The sequence below is a fragment of the Bicyclus anynana genome, chromosome 5 (assembly GCF_947172395.1).
Source record: "Bicyclus anynana chromosome 5, ilBicAnyn1.1, whole genome shotgun sequence".
Lineage (NCBI taxonomy): Eukaryota > Metazoa > Arthropoda > Insecta > Lepidoptera > Nymphalidae > Bicyclus > Bicyclus anynana.
In genome coordinates this window covers 7850350-7872113 of record NC_069087.1, presented here as the reverse complement: position 1 = coordinate 7872113, position 21764 = coordinate 7850350, and the positions used below count along the sequence as shown (strand labels likewise).

At 35.7% G+C, this 21764-nt stretch overlaps 1 protein-coding gene across 1 annotated transcript in view; it reads left to right on the top strand.

Moving 5' to 3' along the window:
• Positions 1-8997: 8997 nt before the first annotated feature.
• The window catches only part of LOC112054731 (transmembrane protein 132E), a 140107-nt gene continuing 127340 nt past the window's right edge, over positions 8998-21764 (top strand). The window contains exon 1 of the mRNA XM_052881784.1: positions 8998-9443. Within this exon, the coding sequence (XP_052737744.1) occupies positions 9413-9443 (31 nt within the window). The 5' untranslated portion in view covers positions 8998-9412. The remainder of the gene's footprint in view (positions 9444-21764) is intronic.

Sequence of the window (21764 nt, the reverse complement as noted above, 5' to 3'; positions counted from 1 at the left end):
GTGAAAGAACTCTACTACTATTTAAGCTTAGGTACCAACAAACAAATTAATAAAAATAAAGTTTAAAAACTATAACCCGACTACGTAAAAAGGGGTCTAAAAAGAACGAAACAAGAAAATATTTCAAATTAAAAATAAAGGAATGCATAGGAACAAAACGGTATTGGTCACGGTAGAGCCGTGTTCGCACAACATACATACATTCATACATACATAGACTGCCAAAATCATTACCCTTCCTTTTGGCTTCGCAGTAGTCGGGTAAAAATGAGGGTATAAATCACAAGTCATTTAACACCTAATAATAATCTTAATTAACTTGTTTTTTAAATTAATAAAAATAAAGGGGAATGTCCATTCCCGGCCCAGACCTTTCGTCCCCGCCCCCCACTTTACATAAAACTAAAAAATACTTGATAATTTTTGTTTAATAATGAATAAATTACTTTATCCATAGCGGTTTGCTATAACTTTCCCCAAAAAATAAGTTTCACAACGATATTTGACAATATTATAGTTGTTGTATGACATTTTTGAAGACACGAACATGAACAGTGTTGCCAGCTAAGTGATTTATTTGGTTTAATCAATATTTTAACCGAATAATAATAATCGATCTTTTTCTACAACAAAATCACCTGGAAAAGCAAAAGTTGTAATAGATTATAATGTTTTTGATTATAACATCTGCCTCACTCTTTAAAAACCATTGCATAGTCGACATTATAAAACGTTTCTTGATATCAAAGTACCTATTATATTTTTCGCAATAACCAACCACTAAGAACTCAACTGATTTTTTTAGTTTAATCGATATTTAAATGGATAATAAAAATAATCGAGCATAACATTAAGAACATAGGATCACTGCGTCGAAACATTACCAACTACGCCATTTAAATACTATCTATACTAATATTATAAAGCTGGAGAGTTTGTTTGTTTGTTTTTGATTGAACGCGCTAATCTCAGGCACTACTGGTCCGATTTGAAAAATTCTTTTAGTGTTAGATAACCCATTTATCGAGGAAGGCTATAAGCTATATATTATCTCCGCATTCCTACGGGAACGGGAACCACGCGGGTAAACCGCGCGGCGTCAGCTAGTATAATATATAATATGAGTAGTAGCGCAAGCCCGTAACTTCGGCGCGTGCAATGCGGTTTTTTTATACAATTTTTCCATACTCTATATAAGCTAGCTACACGATCGGCCAACGCGCAAGCTACAGCTATACTAAGCTGATATAAATAAGTGGTCAAAATGGTCTTAATAGTTGATATTCAATCCCTATCTTCCGATAACTTTTTCCTTTCATCCGATCTAACTAAATCAAATTCTATATATTTCTATGTATGTATAAATAGTATACATATTGTAGATAATATATTATGTTTACATAATACATTGACATAAAATTGCAGGCGTCCGCAATTTTGTCCGGGTGAAAACGCAATATCATGACAAACTACTTGTATAAACCTTCTTCTTGAATCACTTTATTTATTATTGAAAACCAATAAAAACCATTGCGTCGTGTAAAAGATGATGAAAACAATGACGTGTTATTCTAGTAATAAAATTATTCAATTAGAAATCGATACGAAGTTATTCGATTTTTCGTGTTTCGTATGGCAACATCGATTTGACTTTTGGACAGATAATCTGTTGATGTCAATAATTGTCAATGTCATTCTCATTTTATTAATTAGATAATGTCATTGAATTGATTTACTCACTGGTTTTGTCTGTTTTCTGTTTACTTTCAGTATTTTTTGAACCGAATTATAATTTTTCAAACCACAGCTATAATATAAATAAAACTTGCACGAAGTTAAATGCGAAATTCGAATAATGTTGACCCTGAACCGGAAAAATTGCAAGTTTATTTCAGCTCTCAGATGTAAATACAAGAGGACATTTACGCTGCATTAATCAATGTTAATATCAATATTAAAATTATTATAGTTGGCATCAATTGTCAATAAAATGTCACGAAAATACGAATACATTCTGTTTGAAACATGCTCGTAAACAAGTACACAGCAGGTGCAGGCAGCATAAATAATGTTTGATCCATTTTTAATGTGAAAAACGATTATTATTCATAAGAAATAATATGTATAACTTTAATAATTTTTGTCATGTTATTGTGTCAAGTCACAACAGAGTGTAGTTTCCCATATAAGTGTTGAAGTGTCGCTCAGTGTATTTTTATGACTAACCAATATTGCTGTATTAAAAAGTACATTTACTGTGTAATTACTGGCGTAGAAGGCATAACATCTAGTCAGATGTAGGACAGCACATAGGTTTTCTTGCATTGTTGATGGTTTGTTCAAGCAATATTTAGTGCATAGAAGTATTATAGTATATTTATCCTACTTTCCTGATTAATATTAAATGTGAACTGTGAGTTAGTATGTCAGTTTGCTACATTTTCACACCCTAAACCAGTTTTAAAACAGTAATAATATGTGCATACTAGAGAATTATCTTAATTCTCTGCGTGTGTGAAGTCTGCCAATCCGCATTGGGCCAGTGTGGTGGACTATTGGCCTAACCCCTATCATTCTGAGAGGAGACTCGAGCTCAATAGTGAGCCGAATATGGGTTGATGATGACGACAAATAAATTGTGGAATAACATAACATTATTAAATCCACTAAGTAAACCAATTTTAAAACTCTGATTAAATTATTTGCTGGATTTTCATATTTTATTACTATTTCAGTTATCCAGAGTCATCCCAAGTTTGTCAAAATTGCTGGAAAACGACTGATAAAGCAGCATCTTGCTCAACTGAAGAACGGAAAATAATTATGTAATAGCGACAAACACTCCAAATCAATGTTGTTTTCCTCGCTGTAATACATTTGTAAATTCATTTATTTACAGTGCTTGTAAACTAAGCCTTGGTTTTGCAAACAAGCACTTTTGAAATAATAAGGTTGACTATTTATCCATCTCCAGACAGACAGACAGACCTCATCACCAGATAGGAAGACAAGTTGTGCTGAGGAGAGTCAGCAAGAAACTCAACAGTCACTCTTTTTTAGAAAAGTAATACAATATTATAATTTACAATTGTTAACATCATTTCAATAATTTCTTCTAGTAGAAGCTGATCCAATGGCCTCCAAGTAGTGGTGGGTGTGCACTTCATACATGCATTAAAGTACTGCATATCCTAAGAGTTGTCTTCATTAGTAAATACAGATTTTTCCACTTTACTTAATTTTATTACTAGTGCATACCCTGATCGACAACCATATGCACGCCACTGCCTGGTTGGTTGGTTGTTTCATTTATTGATTTATTTGTTAAGCTTGTTGGTTACATAAAACAATAAATCTATTCATGTACAGCTTTAATGTTACTTCATCTCCGGTGTACTTTTGAGCAGTGAGAGTGATAAAATAAAATATTTTTTTTTTATGTCTAGCAAACTTTTATTAAAAAAATTATTTAACCAAATCCTTATTTATACATCATATTATCATCTCCATATACTTTTATGGGGGGGCGTAACTGGGTTTCTTGGGCCAACGTTGTATGGGCTGGTGGACATTCCCCTTTGATTAATAAGCTTAGAACAATATTAGATATGGTTAATATATTTTATATCACATTTTATAAACAAACCATACGTAATTTAAAATAAATAAGTCATGAAATAATATGCATTTTCTACCTTCATTTCTATTTTATTTGTTGGTAGACAGTACTCATCAAGAAAGGCTGTGGTATAGACCCCATCCATTTTACAGCTATCCCATCTATCTAATTGTGGACGTTACTAGAGTTTGTCTAATGAAAGTAGATGCTAGATTGCCCAGCAAATTAAAAAAAAATACTATAACTAGGCAACTTCGTTCGTAACAGTCCCGATGCGGGAGCGAGTCGGGAGGCGTGAATGAAAAACCCACGACTGACGCACCTCACTTCTCCGCACGTACGATTTCACACCCGCGCAGTCTTCCCTCGTCGCCCTCATATTTTTTTTTTTTTTTATTCTTTACAAGTTAGCCCTTGACTACAATCTCACCTGATGGTAAGTGATGATGTAGTCTTAGATGGAAGCGGGCTAACTTGTTAGGAGAAGAATGAAAATACTCATCCCTTTTGGTTCCTACACGGCATCGTACCGGAACGCTAAATCGCTTGGCGGTACGTTTTTGCCGGTAGGGTGGTAACTAGCCACGGCCGAAGCCTCCCACCAGCCAGACCTGGACCAATTAAGAAAATCTCAATCTGCCCAGCTGGGGATCGAACCCAGGACCTCCGTTTTGTAAATCCACCGCGCATACCACTACGCCACGGAGGCGTCTAAATAAAACATCATGGAAGTGTCATCAACGAACTTGCCAGACTATAGGAATTACTTCAGTCTATATATTAAGTAGCTAAACTCTAGATTCCCAACTTTATCTACGAGTAAGCGCCCTCTAGCTTTCTATGGCGAAAATAAATGGACCTAGCTACACCAAATGCTCACAGTTACGCGTTTTACCGTCACATATGAAGAGGTCGCTATTGTGTACCTTACCTATTTTTCACATTACATTGTCTCTTGTAGGTGATATCACCAAATCACATAATCAACCCATATTAGGCTTATATGAGATATGTGAGAGGGATTAGGCCAATAGTCCACCGTGCTGGCCCAATGCCCATTAGCAGACTTCACACACAAATAATTATTAAGAAAATTCTCAGGTACCCATTCGCATATGCAGGTTTCCTCACGATGTTTTTCCTTCACCGTTTGAGACGCGTGATAATTAATTTCTTAATATGTACATAACTGAAAAGTTGGAGGTGCATGCTCCCGACCGGATTCAAACCTACACCCTCCGGAATCAAGCAGAGGTCATATTGGCACTGGGCTATCACGGCTCTGTAGGTGAGATACTAACACCAGTGGGTCACCAGTCATCTCCTCCCAAAAGTGTCAAGTTGGTAAAAAAAAATAATACAGCTTCTAATGTTACTTCTCCGCTTTGGTACACCGGCGAACATTTTGCGCAAGAAGAGTAACAAAAAAAGCTAGTTTTTTTTTCAAGAAACTTATTTATATTAAGTCAATTATTTAACAGATTTATACATCATATTATCTTCTCCATATACTTTTATACGGGGGTATACCTGGGTTACCGGGGACGATGTTGTATTGGTCAGTGGGTACCTAAATGTGCGTGTATGTTTGTTACTCCTTTATAGCGCCACTACTGAACCAATTTGGATTAAAATTTAATGGACATAGACCTGGATTAACATATAGGCTACTTTTCATCTTGAAAAAATTTAAGTGCCAGTGAGCTTTGTGACAAATAGAATTCCACGCGAACGGAGTCGCGGTCATCCGCGAGTTTTTTAATACTTCCGTCGACATAATATGAGAAACCATTTTCCCAGTCGCATTTCAATTAGCTTTGAGTAAACTCTTGTAATGATCGTTAACGATAAACGATCAAACTACAAAGTTCTCTAGGTTAAGAGTTACCACGAAGTTAAAGGTCTGGCACATGACGTCACACGATTCCTCATGATATCTCGCTGAAAGTATATATGTATATATGTATGAAACTATATAAATAGGTACTTACTTTTAGTCGCGAAAATAAAATCAGAAGAAGGTGAAACAGTGGTTGAAAGTCCTTAATTTTTCATGTTATATTTGTAAAAATTGGTATAGGTACGTGTAGGCAGGTACTACCACAAAAATACAAAAAATAATTTAATTCAAAATTTTACCCCTAAAGGGCGTAGAAGGTATAGATATAGGTTTTACTCTGGATTAACACATACGATACTTTTCATCCCGGAAAAATCCATTGTTCCCGCGGAATTTGTGAAAAACTGAATTTCACGCAGTTGAAGTCGCGGGCGTCCGCTAGTATTCAATATTTCAAGACTGAAAAACCTATTTTTTTATATGAAGATTTTACAGCCTTTATAAACTTCTCATCGGGAAAATATGCAACTGTGTTATGATTATTTATTCCAATCATCTTTTCCATATTAGAAACAAGCAATTGCGCGCGTTCTAGTTGGCATACCTACAGGATTTTTTCAATACTTAACTTAAGTAGGTACCAGTGGCGAAGAGTTCATGCAAGCCGATTCCCGCCGGATTAGCTTTAAAAATCCGTGCATATTCACGACACACGACGGCTTACCTTCATCTAAATTCCATTATTCGCCACTGGTAGGTACCTACCTAAAACGCTACTTTTCCTGTGTAACAGTAACACAGAAGAGTAGAAAAAGTTACGGAAACGTAATATCTAAGTACCTAGTAGGTACCAACTATTATAGTAGGTAGGTATACCTTAATATCTATGCCTCTTAAATAAATTGTCCTTACATTAAGCTTGACGTTCTGAAATTGGCAAGGAACTGTGATGACGTCATTAAGTATTCTCTCTATTTATCTAGCTTGTCCAAATAGAGCAACGCCGTATGCTGTATTAAACATTTTGTGCTATAATGAGGTTATGTAACAAAAGCGCATAAACGCATAATGAAGAGTCAATATCAATTATTACTAACTAGAGGACTACCGCGACTTCGCCCGCGTAAAATTCAGTTTTTCACGGATCCCGCTGAAACTGGATTTTCCATTACAACAATTTCCTTTTGTGTAACCCAGGGTAATCTCTATTCCAAATTCAAAATTTCAGGAAAATCCGTTTAGTATTTTTTGCGTGATAAAGTGTATTTGCGTAATGAATACATGAATAAAAACTTTTGCGTTTGAAATCATTATATCTAATATTATATATTATTAATGTTAGGATACTTAGGTAACTTCTTTCTTTGAGTCTATTTACACCTGTAGACCGGCCGAAATTATTATTTTTAACCGGATCTAGGTCTGCATTATAAACCCAATCCAGGACAGATCGGCAGCCTCCATCTCCGCTTCTATGGACCGCTTTCAAGTAGCCTCTGGTTTGCCATGTTTTCGCTTGCACCCTCTAGAGTACCACTAGAAGGACTCCTGTACAACACTCGATGTTCGGCGTAAAGAATGACCTATCCAATACCATTTTCTGCGTTTTATTTGGTCAAATGTAAGAGGGTTAGGCCAGGATACACAGATCAAGTCTTGTAGCTTATTTACGAAGTTAACCGTGTACTTACCTACTTCGTGTCGTTACCTCGTGTCCAAATTCAAATGGTCACGTAGCATTATGCTGAGCTAGGGCCATTTTCTGGGTTATGCCACACATCGCAGGGTATTGTCCTGGATGTCATGGTGTACTGGAGATATTGTGATGTGTGGCATAATTTTGAAATAAACGCATTTTTCTTTCTTTTCTTTCTTTCTTTCTACTTCCCAGTTTCGCAACCATAGAGCAAATAGAGTCAGGAGACCAACTACTTACCTACCTTATTTGCATATATGTCGGTACATACCTTTGCCTACCCCTATGGCAATGAGGCGTGATGGTATATAAGTAGGTAGCCTAGGTATACCTAATTTGAATTTGGACGCGGCGGTTGCGTATGAAAATATAAGATTGAGTTTTCCATTTTCCAAAATAATTTACGCAAATTACATTAATTACTCGGTGTTATTTTGCACGTAACATTTTAACGTGAAAGTGTAGGTATTCAAATTAATATTTACATACATTTTCATATTTATTATTAAAAAAAAGTTACCACGAATTTATCTCTACCTATGAAACGTAAACTAATCCTACGTTATTTGTCTTACGACCAATATTCCCGTATCCTTCCAATTTGACGGCCTCCGTGGCGCAGTGGTATGCGCGGTGGATTTACTTAACGGAGGTTCGATTGAGGTTTTCTTAGTTGGTCCAGTTCTGGCAGGTGGGAGGCTTGGCCGTGGCTCGTTACTACCCTACCGACAAAGACGTACCGCCAAGCGATTTAGCCTTCCGGTACGATGTCGTGTAGAAACCAAAAGGGGTGTGGATTTTCATCCTAACAAGTTACAAGTTAGCCCGCTTCTATCTTAGATTGCATCATCACTTACCATCAGGTGAGATGTGAGATTGTAGGGCTAACTTGTATAATAAAAAAAAAGTTGAAAATACTGTGCTAGGCATAGATAGGGTAGATACGCCAATGTACCTAACATTGGCGTAGCGTGCCTTGGGCCTTATAGCAACATTAATTATGGCCCAAATGAAGGGTAAAGATTTCTCGCAAAAGAAATAAAAATGCTCGCTTAAAATAAATACCTATGACAGTTACTTAACCCTGTTTCCAAATTAGGGGCGCACTCTTAACCAGGGAAAAATTAGATTAGATTTACTTTACTTTACTTTTACTATACTTTTGTCATTTCTGAAGTGAAAACTCCACAGTTTTTTCCCGAGGAGCACCAGATTAAGTGAGATTGTGTGGATTACATTTTACTAATTTTTAATTTCACATGTAAAGAGACTCTAGAGCACCGTATCATTGATACGGCGGTAGCTATGCCCCTTGGGTATGACCATGTTAGCTTTAACCTTTCCTGTTCTGTGGGTACGACAATTAGTCCAGCGGGTGGGGTTCGAACATATAACCTCTCGTCATTGAGTCTGTTTCCATTAGCGCGGAGGTGTTCTGGCATGGCTTAAGCTTATTGTTATGTAGGTAGATTGTAAAAAAAAATATTATTAAAATCTTCAGAAATTAAAATACTTGCAGTAAATTGTCTAAGTTGTACTTTACTATAACCCTTTTTTAACAAATACTGATTACAGAAAAATATCACTTCAAGCAAGAGAAAAAGAAAATTTCGACAACTGAAAAGAAAAATGGGAAATCTTCAGACGCCTGTAAATTCTACACGTGGCGTCTCTAGAACGGAGGGAGGAATTAGGGGAATCTTCAAAGGAGAATTCGTAGTGCCTAGTTAAGGATGTTCGATGTGGGAAGGAGGCGTCGTCGGTCAATACTGGTGGTGGTGCGGTGAGGTGCGGCGCAGGCGTACCCCGCCCCCGCGCGCGCGCCCCGCTCCCCGCAGCCGGCCCACTCACGCAACTCGCGAGTCGACCGCCGAGCGCTACGATCGCGTGCGAAGCTCTCCGCTCGAGCCATGTGTAATGTTTTCATCGCAGTGCATATCTGTCAACCAGCTTTCGGACGCGATGTTTTAAATCATGAATGAATAACTTCCCCATTTGTTGTCGGCACGCGATTTTGCTGCCATTTCAAACGGCTCGAAAGGCCAGCTTTCGCCGGGTGTCCAGTTTTTCTCGCGAGCTTGTGCCGTTGACACTGCAGCGTGCGGGACCCGCAGTGCAAGTGTGTGGTTGATTAGCGAACGTAAAGACGTCAGCTGAGTCGCGTAAACATTGGCTTGACCGGGTTTGTCTGATGAAATGGCTGTACCGTCTTCGTAAATTGCCTGACGCGTGAGAGACACGTAAATAGGATTCCAAGATGCGGCGCCTGGTTCTGCTCCTGCTGACAGGTAAGGAAAAGAAACTTTATTAAGCTTTTTTATTATGCTTTTGCTCTATGTATTTAGTTAGTATGATAGGTTAGGTTAAAGGGCATGAGCCAAAGTAAAGTTCGTGAGACTCGATTGATAAGACTGCGAGCTTTCACGTTTTCTACAGAGTGGCCCCAAAAGTTTCATACTTACGTAGGTTGTATGTAGTTAGTAGTTAAGTACTAGGTATTATTTAAGTACTTAAATATACAGATTTTTATTATTTGCTATTTAATAATTATTATTATTTAGAAAAAAAATATTTAATATTTACATATATTACATTAGGTACCTACTTACATACTTGGTATATAGGTACGTCTCTCTTTTTATGCGGATTTTGATGAATGGGTAATTAAATTAAAATGTGTTTCTATAAAATTTATAGATTACCTACCTACCTTCATATAAAGATTTCTACAAAAGAAATATATCTTCCTATGCCTACCTACCTATATTTAAAAGAGCAGTAATTTAAGGAGGAATTGTTTCAAGGAGTTTGTTTTGTAAGGAGGAATTCATGAAGTTATTTGAGTTGTTAATTAATAACCTACTTATTTTAGTAATTAGGGATTATTTATTATTATTTTCTGAAAAGCTCATTTTCATGGGAAGAAATTGGAGGGTAGGAAGGTTCCGGAGAAATGATAGAGCGATTTTATGCGTGTCTGTAATGTACGGTGCGTGCCCAAATTACTGAGTCCTGTCCTGACAATGTTTTAGAGCCTGCAATAGCCACATATGCCTCATTTAACGAAGGCTGAAACTTTGTCAGCCTATGCTACTACTGTTGGTAAGTGAGGCAGCCAATTAAGGAGTTATGACTGTGGTGGCTTTGGAAGGTAGTAGGTTTTAAGGGTCCATACCCTCAACCTTCGAAAAACACATTAATAAAGAAATAAAATAACTTTAAACGCGAAGGGCTATCACGAAGCTAAAGCCAGCTAGGCTATTCTGTAACGATATTCTTATAACTCGCAAGTGCGAGTTTCGAATTTAGGTACCTCTATCTCTCTCTGTTTAACACGATACTATAGAATGAGAAAGATAGCGGTGAATTCGAAACTCGCACTTGCGAGTTATACAAAACATCGTTAGAGAATAGCCATGCTGGAGGAGACATGATTCCCAGTGCCGGATTTAAAATGGGCGGATATTAAAATTGCTTTAAATTTGGAGTGCTCTTATTTGGAGTGCAAACTCCGTAACTGGCTGATTGGTTAACGCACCTACGTACTTAACTTACCTGTGGTAAAAGCTTCATAAAATGAAGCATGTCTGACCATCGCAGGTTCTCGTTCTGATACGTATTGTTGTTTATATTTCTTCGGAACATTTATTAGGTATTTTACTTAAGTTTGATTGATCAATACACGTGCCATGGGGTTACTAATACAAAAAAGCTCTGTATGAATAATGCAGGACTTTATTGACTGCCATTGCATAAGTTTAAGTAATGTGTTAAAAAACATTTATTACTTAGTCGAGGTTACCACACATTTGATGAGTTTCTTAATGATAAAGATGCTTGGAGGCAATTGGATCAGCTTCTACCTTCACACAAGATGTAAAACTAAAAGAAATTTTAATACTGTTAACAAATGTAAATTAGGTATTAGTTATAATAAAACGTGTATGATTTTTTTCAAAAGAACAACTGTTGACTTTCTTGCCGATTCTTCTCAGCAGAACCTGCCTTCCGAACCGGCAAAAAAATCAAACTTGACGTTTCAAAATTGCATGTAAATTAAGCAATTATTGAAATAAATGAATTTTGAGTTTGTATACAGAATTTTTGAATTTGCAGCATCGCAATACAATAATGTCAACTGAGAATCAGTATTTTTTATTCAAGTCGTAAGAACTCATTAAACATAATTACTACAAAAGCAAAGCATCTCAGAATTAACTAAATTCAGAGTAAGCAATATAACAATTTCGGCGACAGGTGTTGAATGCAGGTAGAACAAAAAAGTGTAAGGCCGACGGGTTGCTTTGAAAAAAGAACCTCAACCACATGCCTGGGATTTGTGCGCACTGCTATTATTCGTTTAACAGACAGGCAAACTGGTATCATCACTAACCCGCGTTTAGTTAATTATCTTAGATTAACTGTTAAGTTAGTTAGTGTTCGTTGGTGTTTCGATCTCTAAGCGTCTAATAATAACTTTTCTTAGTTTTGAATATAACTTGTTAGAGTTTGCTTGATGGTAAACATGGGGATGACACCTGAGAACGCTCCATTATTTTCTTGGCCAGGAGATTAATATGGTATGGTGGTTTAATCCTTCTTATTATATCACACGGGGGTCCATGGTTGATCATTCCCATTGATTAAATAATGGGGATGATGACTAGGTTTGAATATACTGATTTTTATGATACATTCGGGTAAATAAGGTCAATGTTAACTAATTTATACATAAAAAGCAAAGATTGTCTGGATATTTGCAAAATAAATAAGATCATAAAATTTCAAAATCTATTATTTTTTTTTTCGTAATTAGATGAAAATTCATACAGTTTTAGCTTCCTTACATTAAATGTGACATTTTTCAATAAATGAACTATAAACATAAACGCAGAAAATACAAAGATATTAGTAGTTTTGTTTAAACGCCCATACATCTAACGATCATTAATTGCCTACGACGTCATAAGTTCGTACCATTTTGTATGGCGCGTTTTTCAGGGATCCGCGGCAGCGCCGCAAATCTGACCCTTTAAATCCCTGTAGCTCCGAAAGTAATGATCGCAGATACCCTGTTACTTTTACAAAATTGCTTTACTATTAGCGTACTCTTAATTTATATACAATTTAAAAAACTGTCATCATCCCTATTGGTGCTCAGAAGTAGTAAGTAATTTGGAGCAAATAAAGAGATGATATGGTTATGGTCATATGATGGCATAAGTCTTCATCTGTAAATCTCTTCATCTGAAAATTTTATTCGTATATCTTATCTAGGTAAGTAGTTGCTTCATAATTTAACTCTACAGTCTACCTAACGAATCCAAAAATGCTTCAGTGTTTATTTTGAACCAAGGAGTTGAATTGTTCATAATTTCGTGAGATCTTTCTATTCTTTTAACAGATGAAAACTGTGAAAAGATTGTGATAAAATTCAATAAATTTAAGCCCCTTTCGGGGTTTGAATTTTGCAGCATCTTTTACGAGTGCTCTTGCTCATGATGTTACCAGTGGGAAAATCTTAGAAGGACATGGCTAGTAAACTTAATAAATATTGCAGTATGACTACGACATTGTGAAAGACTAGCCGACGCCGCCCTGAAATTTTTCCCACGTAGTTCACGTTCCAGTGAGAATATGGGGATAAAATATGACACTATGACATGCCTATGACACTCACAAATAACATAGCTTTCTAGTGGTTTAACAATATTTCAAATCGGTTCAGTACATCCAGAGATTACCCCTACAATACCATAAACTTTACCTCGTATATTAGTGTAGAATAGCAGATGCTCCGCCGTTTCACCCGCGTAGTTACCGTTCCCGTGGGAATACGGGAATAAAATATAGCCTATATTACTCGGTGAATATGGAGTTTTCTTATGGTGAAAGATTTTTTTAAATCGGTCGATTAGTTTTTATATTAAATGGTAGCAAACAAACAATTAAATCTTATCTCATTTTAATATTAGAATACTCGTAGATCTGTTTAATTTTGTATTTAAAGTAAGTATAGTAAGTAATTATTCATCTTGTGAAAAAAATATTCTTGTAGTTAAACTCTTTTTAACAGCTTTTCTTTTGGCCTCCAATAAAACTTTCCTCCTGCAGCTATCTGACGATGAAACTCTGTTTCGAACAGTTTGATAAGTCGCTAAGGTTTTTCTAAGCAAAAGTTGGGAAAAATTTTCCCTCTTGGTTACATTCATCATCAATCACTTTTATGTTCCGTCATCGCTTACTCTCAATGTCGAAACTCTAACATGAGAGCTAATACTTTAAATATATATTTATTATTTAAGTATAAGAATGATATTTTTATTCCTTATTATTTGGTCTTTTCAAGGATTGTAGGCCATCATATCTTTTTGAGAAGCTAGTGAGGGTATGCGATTGTAAAGAACAGTATAGGTGCGCAAAAAAGCCTCTTATGTTCCCGCGACATTGTTCTGCGGCTTTTAGGGGCAGTTTTAAATATGCCGCCACTCGATGCTGGAACAACATTCCGCCACCTATTCGCGACTCTCAATCCAAATTTAGCTTCTCTCAGAAATTGAAGAAGTTCATGTTATATAGACAAAAAGAGTTAGAAGATTATGCAGTGGAGGCATCAATTATTTAATGGGAACTTTAGATGCAAATAACACATTTAGGTACAGTCTATTAATTGGTATAAGTATTCATATTTCTATTTATATATATTATATGTATATATATATGTAATATTAATTATTGTATGTTGGCATTTATCTTTATGTTATTATCATTTTATTTATACGCTCTTATCAAGGTTTTTTGTTTTTGGTTTTTTTTTTTTTTTTTAATTTTGTGTCTTATTGTATGAATTTTTATTTTGGATGTATTTAAAGTATTTTGATTAGATGTTTAGTTTATAATTATAACTGACTGTGACGTCACCCGGGTCTCAGCTGAAAATCAGCGCTGCGCATTGCTTTCCTGCGATGAACGGCTAATGCTGAGCTGTAAACCCTTTCTGTTTGGTGTCACAGACAGTCATGTAATATCTAAGATAGGATGTACTGTTTGTGACACTAAAAAGCGAATAAACTTATTTTCTTTCTTTCTTTCTTTCTATATATACACATTTTATAAAATTGATGAAAAGAGAACTTTTTTGTTATCTGCGTCTAATGGTACGCAAAAACAGATTATTTTGCATTGTAATACCTACTTCATTTTGAGCTTTAGTTAAAATCAACAACCGCGTGTAAAAACCCTCGAAATTTAAAGAATCATTTATTATACAAAATTTCCTCACCTTACATTTATTAAGGGAATCTATGCCATGGTACTGGAACTGGTAGTTCAGAGATAGGATTTAAACAAACAAACAAACTTTTCGGCTCTCAACGATAGGCATATCATCAATATAATAAATAAATAAAATCTGTAATTTCAATATTATTCAATTACTGCTTTATCAAGGGCTTTTAAATGATACCAAAACAAGCTTCTTAAAATTGTTGTTCGTCTCTGTCTGTTTGTCCGGAATCTTTGGAACGGTTGAACCAATTTAAATTATTGAGCAACATAAAGGCTATACTATAACATAATATACTGTTTGACCCGAAAAAATACATAGTTTCCGCGGGATTTGTGAAAAACTTAATTTCACGTGGACGTATAAATATTAGAATAGAATTGCTTCAAGTAGTAAGTAAGGTCTGTATTTTCTAGTAAAGCACAAAACTCTAAACTTTTATTAGAACGAGATGGTCGCGGCTTGCAACTGCCACTTTTTTTCAACTAAAAGGCGGATGCTGAACGCACCTGGCCTGCTCTTAGTTTTTTTTGACATGCAGACAAAATCGAGACTGCATTTGGATTTATTTTTAGGATTCCGGTATTGATTTCCTTTGAACATCTTAGTAGTTTGTAGTGACGATAATATACCAAGTTTTAAGAAGACTCGAAGAGTCGATGAATTAGTTTCGATTGAACTGAACAAAACTGAACTGAACTGAACAAAAGAACTTATACTACTTATTATTCACTAGCTGACACCGCGCGATTTCGCCCGCGTGGTTCTCGTTCCCTTAGGAATACGGGGACAATATATAGCCTATAGCCTTCCTCGATAAATGGGCGATCTAACACTGAAATAATTTTTCCAATCGGACCTAGTTTTTGAGTAGTCGCTCAAAAATTTGCTCGTTCAATCAAACATACAAACTCTTCAGCTTTATAATATTAGTATCTTTAGATTATTTTTTTCAAAATCTGACTATCGAGATCTATAAAGATTGCTCAGTTCGGTCGAGTAAATTAGATTCCATAGGTATTTATGTATGTATCTAGGATATTGACTTTGTCATCATCACTTCTGTATTCTTATATCAAGCTTGCTTTTCCAAGGCAGTAAGTGATGCACAGTCAGCACTTGTAATAATCAATTTTGTTTCTATTTTTGATAGCTCTACTAGTTTTACCAATACTACTTAATGAAGTTAAGTTACAACTATGTCAGTACAAGCCTTAACGAAAAGGATTTCATCTCTGTCATCAGTTTTATGACCTTGGTAGTATTTTTGTTATTTTAGTCGTTTAGTCTATTTTGGGGTGCTGACAGCAGCTTACGGAATGGCTGCAGGCAAAGCGATAAGTACCCGGCGCCGCGGTCGCCTTTCATCTGTGCCGTGGTGTGGGTTCACGCTCGTCGTATTGCGCCAGCGCATTTTAAGGCGTGTGTACACAGTTGCGATCACGGACCTGCATTTATTTAGATACCGCACGCGATCCAATCGAGTGCCCGAAAATCTTTTTTTAATTTATTAAAATTGTTTCTTCTACAATTTCAATTGCTAGTGGAAATTAAAATGAAACAACATCGTAGGTAGAAAAGATTAAAAAGGAGAGTCACATGTTTATTTTTTTTTTGAAACAGCATACGTGTGAAACCAATTAAAACAATAAATGTTTAACGTACCTATATTTACCTGCATTGAAGCAGCGATGGTTTTAGCGATATAGTTAGTCAAATTCTGAATCAAAATTACTTTGTTCAATAAAATCGGTAATTTTCAGTTTCAATCGTCTATAATAAAAGTAATTAAAATTTTAACATTATTATTTCTTACATTATTGTAAAGTACCTATAGTAGGATAATTGAAGTTTTAAAATTAAACGTAAATATAAAAATATTATACATACCAAATTTCATGTGGTTATTAAATACATTCTAAGTTATTAAGGAGTCAAATGGCGTTAAGTGGCTGGCGTTCGGTCGAATTTGGCTGATACGCTGTCGCGTATCTCGATTCATATAAGCTTGTATAATTATTTTCCTGTATCAGTGAACCCTAAGCTTAACAGTAACAGATCGCGGTCGCAAATGGCAGTGACGTTTACAGCTTAATTCTTGCTCTCTTTCATTCACAGGAATGACGTTTGGGTGCCGTTATCTTTAGAGATAACCCATTTATTTATTGCTCTTCTTTGGAATATCGGTAAATGTGTATAATTTATAGATCTAACCCACATTGCTTGACAGAGGATTTTTGGACTAATTAGATATAATAATTTATTCGAATGTTGCCAGTTTTGTTACAAAAAGTTACATTTTACCTAGAATCTTCTTTGGAGAGTTATCGAGATTATCCTTTACTAGCAGTCGTCCTGTGGTTTCACCTGCGTTCTCGTCGGTTTGTAACACGGATATATAAGAATTAAAAGTGTTAGATTTAGCGTTTTTTTTGTTCTGGGCCTATAACCACGTTGCACGTCGCTTCTATTTCTACAAACGCTACCGCTTAGAAAACTAATAAAATGTATGGGAATGAAAGATCCGATCGACAAAGCGAAAAACGGTAGAAAGGGAATCGACGTGCTACATGGCTAAGGAACTTATTATTTGCAAGCATTGATCCAAGTAATGTTTTGTGTGCAATCCCATGCTTAACTTGCCATTTACTAATTGATCATTAACAACCCATTTTCGGCTCACTGATGAGCACGAGTCTCCTCTCAAAATGAGAGGGGTTAGGCAAATCACGCTGGCCCAATGCGGATTGGCAGACTTCACACACTTATAGAATTACGGAAATTCTTAAGTGTCTAGGTTTCCTCATGTTATTTTTCCTTCACCGTTGGAGACAAGTGATATTCTTAAAATGCACATAACTGAAAAGTTAGAGGTGCATGCCCCGAACATACGCCCTCCGAATCGAAAGGCCGAGGTCTTATCTACTAGGCTATCACGTCTCTTTTTTAAATAAAACGTAAAGATATGCGCCGAAATCCGTATATCCGTATCCGTATCCCATAAAAAGTAATAAAATTAAGCTAGACTTGGTAGAAAAAAATTGGTTTAATATAAAAATTTCGTATAAAATTACACGAATAAGGTTCACGTCACCATCTCGGGCGTACCTATTATGCATGCTGTATTAAGTTTAATATTCTTACAGGCCAGAATAGATAGGGTCATAATGCCCGCCATATATCTGACTCGGTGCGGGATAAACCACTGAGCATTCTTCGCGAGTAAGATTTCCCAGGTGCGAATGAATCTTCTTTAATTTTCCCCCAGAGCTGGAAACAATCCGAATCGTGTTACACATTGCCCGAGTTTATATTCTCGCATACATTAAGAGAACTCCTGTTTTGAACAAAAATTTTACAAATTCCTTTCCTTATCTACATAGTAATATGTAACTTTTACATAACATAATATAGAACATAACATAACATGTATATAGCATAATACATACTTTGCGGTTTTAAAACCTTTCAATACAAGTAAAAAAGGTTCCGGCTCTATCACTAATGTCAATATAATCTTGATTATTGAATATAATAAATTATTCAATAATATAATAAATAAAAAAATAAATAAAAGTGTTACAATGTAAGGAACTGTCTAAGGTACATTACTAGGATAGCAGTATTTTGTTGTTTCTTTCTAAATGCTCGTAACGAATTCATTCCCCAGAAAAGTCGTCACGTACATTTTCTAAATGTTGTATTACTCCTGAGCTTACGGCCTCGGAAGCTGGGCCCTTCGTACCTTGGGCTCGTTGCCAGTCCTACGACCCTATAATTATATGGTATAACCTTATACCATAGACAAGAGCATAGACTTTTACGGTTAATTTTCTATTTGAGTGCGGTGTTCGTATTATGAAGATACTTAAGTATTAATGTTTCGCGTCATCGCAATTTATTGCGACATCGTAAAGGCTATCAGTATGTGATAAAATAGTCTGTGATTCGTTTTCTTAATCCGTAAATGTTAAGTGAAGGACGGCCGGGTCGTGTGCATCAGACGTACTGAGGTTAGTCTCCGCATAAGAGCTTTTTACATTGCAAATGTCGAATGCTTTTTCATATAAATGCGTAGAAAAAATATCGTACGCTTTTAAATAGAGGATTTACGTAAATGGATACAGTTTTTATGGTTTATAAGAACTAAGAAGCTTAGAAATAATGACTAAAACTTTAAAATTTAATATAACTGAACTCGCAAAGAGCTGACGTACCCCTGGTAGGTACCCAGTCCAGTACAAGTTTATGTTTGTCTAACTTTAGCGCTTGCCTGCAATTTCACCTGAGGCTTTAGCCATGGCTACACGTCAGTTCTCTTTCTACAAACGCTAACGCTTCGACAACTAACAAAATGTTAAATGACAGATACGATCGACAACTTGATCCTGTGACCTCTCGATAGTGAAGTTTTTCCCATACATTTTTTAATTTCCGAAGCGTTAGTGTCTGTAGAAAGAGAATCGACGTGCCACATGGCTACAGATCCTTATTTTAATTTATAGGTATTATATTATGACTACATCGCTTGGTGATACGTCTTTACTGGTAAGGTGGGTTAACTGGTTAGTTACCACCCTACGGTCGAAGCTTATAACCGGACAAGTTTGAAGAAAGTAGAGTTTAATACTCTCTCCAGTCCCTCATGACTGAGGATCGTGACCACCTTGGCGAGTCATCTTTTGGTATACAATGCTCCTCCATCGAGTACCTACGATCGCTGGCCATTTGGAAGGTGTAAAAGGTGCGGGCTCCTGTTTCCTTGAGAAGATCCGAACATCGGTTGGAGATCTACCTCGTGGCCGTTTGTCTTCAACATTTCCCACTACAATATTTTTTTCCAAGTTGTCGTTACCACGGCGTGTGATATGTCCAAAATAACTGAGAATTCGCTGTAGACAGATGGTTGAGAGACATGTTTTAATTTGAAGCTGTGAAAGAATTCATATGTCGCTGGGATATGATAAAAACAGGCATTTAGTCAATTCCCTTAAGGATTTGATCAAATCACGGAGGATGTTAAAATAACAACACGATTGTATCTTTTCCCTAAACAAATTAGTGAATTCCCCGACTCAGAGTACCCCGACCGAATTTTTTTTAAACCACCCATAAATCTGTTCGTAAACAAACGTCAGTATTTAGGTTATAACCTGTCATTTTACTGAACCACTTCAGGGATTTGTTTAATTCACTAGATTTATTTAGGGAAAAGATAAAATCGTGTTGTTATTTTATCATCCTCCGTGATTTGGTCAATTCCCTTAGGGAATTGACCCATTACAGTACCAGTAACATTCGTTTAAAACACCACATCTCGAACGCATCAAATCTTTGTCTTTCTCTGGCGTGAATAGTCCACGTCTCTACACCATAAAGGAAAATCGAACAAGTGCCTGGACCAGGCGTGTTTTGGTTCTATTTGATTAAATTTAATATGAATAAATTATTAAAATCTGCCATACCAACAGCTAATAATCTAAAAGCTAAAGCTAAAGAAAACAAGATTGTTGACGATAATATTTCATAGACTGTAGAACTAATACAACGTAAACCCGTTTTGTGGGAAGAGATCGCATCGGCTTATCCCTCAACGCTAATCAGTAGGTATTTCGCCGAACTTGGATAATCCGGTTCCAATTACCTCTGGCGGCGAAAAACCGTTGATTTTTTGTTATATCAAAGGCCGGGTAGAGCTCTGAATCAATTGATTAACTGGCAATGTGTAATTAATCTTATAGAAATCGGTTTAAAAAACAAAAGGTAGTATTCCTGTAATTTATACAGGATGTTCCATATAGTACGACATACTTTGCAAGGTGATAGCTCACGTCACGGCCTACTAGTAACGAAATATATGTTAGCCGAAATATTACGGTTTTCAAGTTATATTCATTTTACTCCAAAACACAAAAGTGAAATTTAGTCGTACCATGTGCTGAAAAATTACTTAAGCTTTGATTTTATACTTGATAATAATTTTTAAATAAAATAGTTGTTTCAACTAATGTAAATTTAATATTTTTTCAATATAAAGTATTTTTGTATTTCGGAGAAAAAATAATATATCTTAGAACCCTAAAATTTCGGCTAGCAAATATTTCGTTATATAAGTAGGACTAGATGTACCCTGCAAAGTAGGTATGTCGTGCTATTTACGGGGCATCCTGTATAACCTCGTTTTAATAAAAAATATAAAAAAACCCTACCTCCTCTATCCTTGTATAAATCCTCTTGTGGAGCTTGAGGGAACAAGCAAGTGATCAGGACTCCACAGTAAGGAACTTCCTCACAATACGCGCCGTCTCAAGGATCACTGCCTTCTGTATCCGACTATTGATCCAACAGCCAAGAAAAGCTCGATGTTAGTTAAAGCTTTTCTCTGTAGAAATATATAGGAACGAATATAGGGTCAATAAGGGTTGACTCAATACTGTAATTTATAATAACTATATAATTATAACATTTAAAAGTAACCTTTAACAAATGGATAGCTTATTTAACCGCAAAATTATTTTTTCATATTATCAACTACTTAACTCAAACTAGTACAATAGTTACAGTACATAGTAATACAACTAGTATATGAATTAATAAACTGTTCAAACATAATATAAATCTATCTTATTTACAATGCTAGAAATAGAAAAAAGCTTTATAAAAGTCATTACATAGCAATCTCGTTCGTCTAACTTCTTTGAGAGAACCTAAAATTGGTTTTAGTTGTCCGATAGTTTTTTGTTACTCTGATTTACAACTTTCAAGGACCAATTTCTGTACTAAGTGCTTTCGAACATGAGAATTGGTTTAAAATGTTAGTAACGTAGTTACAATAAATGTATTGAAACTTTTGATTCTATTAAAAAGCAGTAGAAGTGCTTGCGTGTCTAAAAGGGTGGATAAGTAAAGGTTAGTTTTTAATATTTGATTCTACCAATACCAATATAATGCATGCCATTGCATGCTGTTTGTTGTTTGTTAATTTCCGATGTACATTTTATGTATCTAAATTAGTGGGGGCCCGATATGAAGGGTAAACATTTCTTATATACAGGAATTCATACGTTCTTCAAACCAAAGGAGATTGAGGATTACATTTTACTAATTTTAGCTTTCACACGTAAGGGGTCCTTGCAATCCGGGGGCCTACTTACGTCTTTGTTCTAATGCCATTCCAATTATACTTACTTTTAGTCCGGGATCCGTAGACATTTTGTACAACTGATTACTATCAAGTTAAGTTTTCGTGAGTAGCTTCAACTTGATGAGACGATTAACTTTTTTATTTACGATAATTCTTGATTCTGGTAGCTAACTGAGTTGC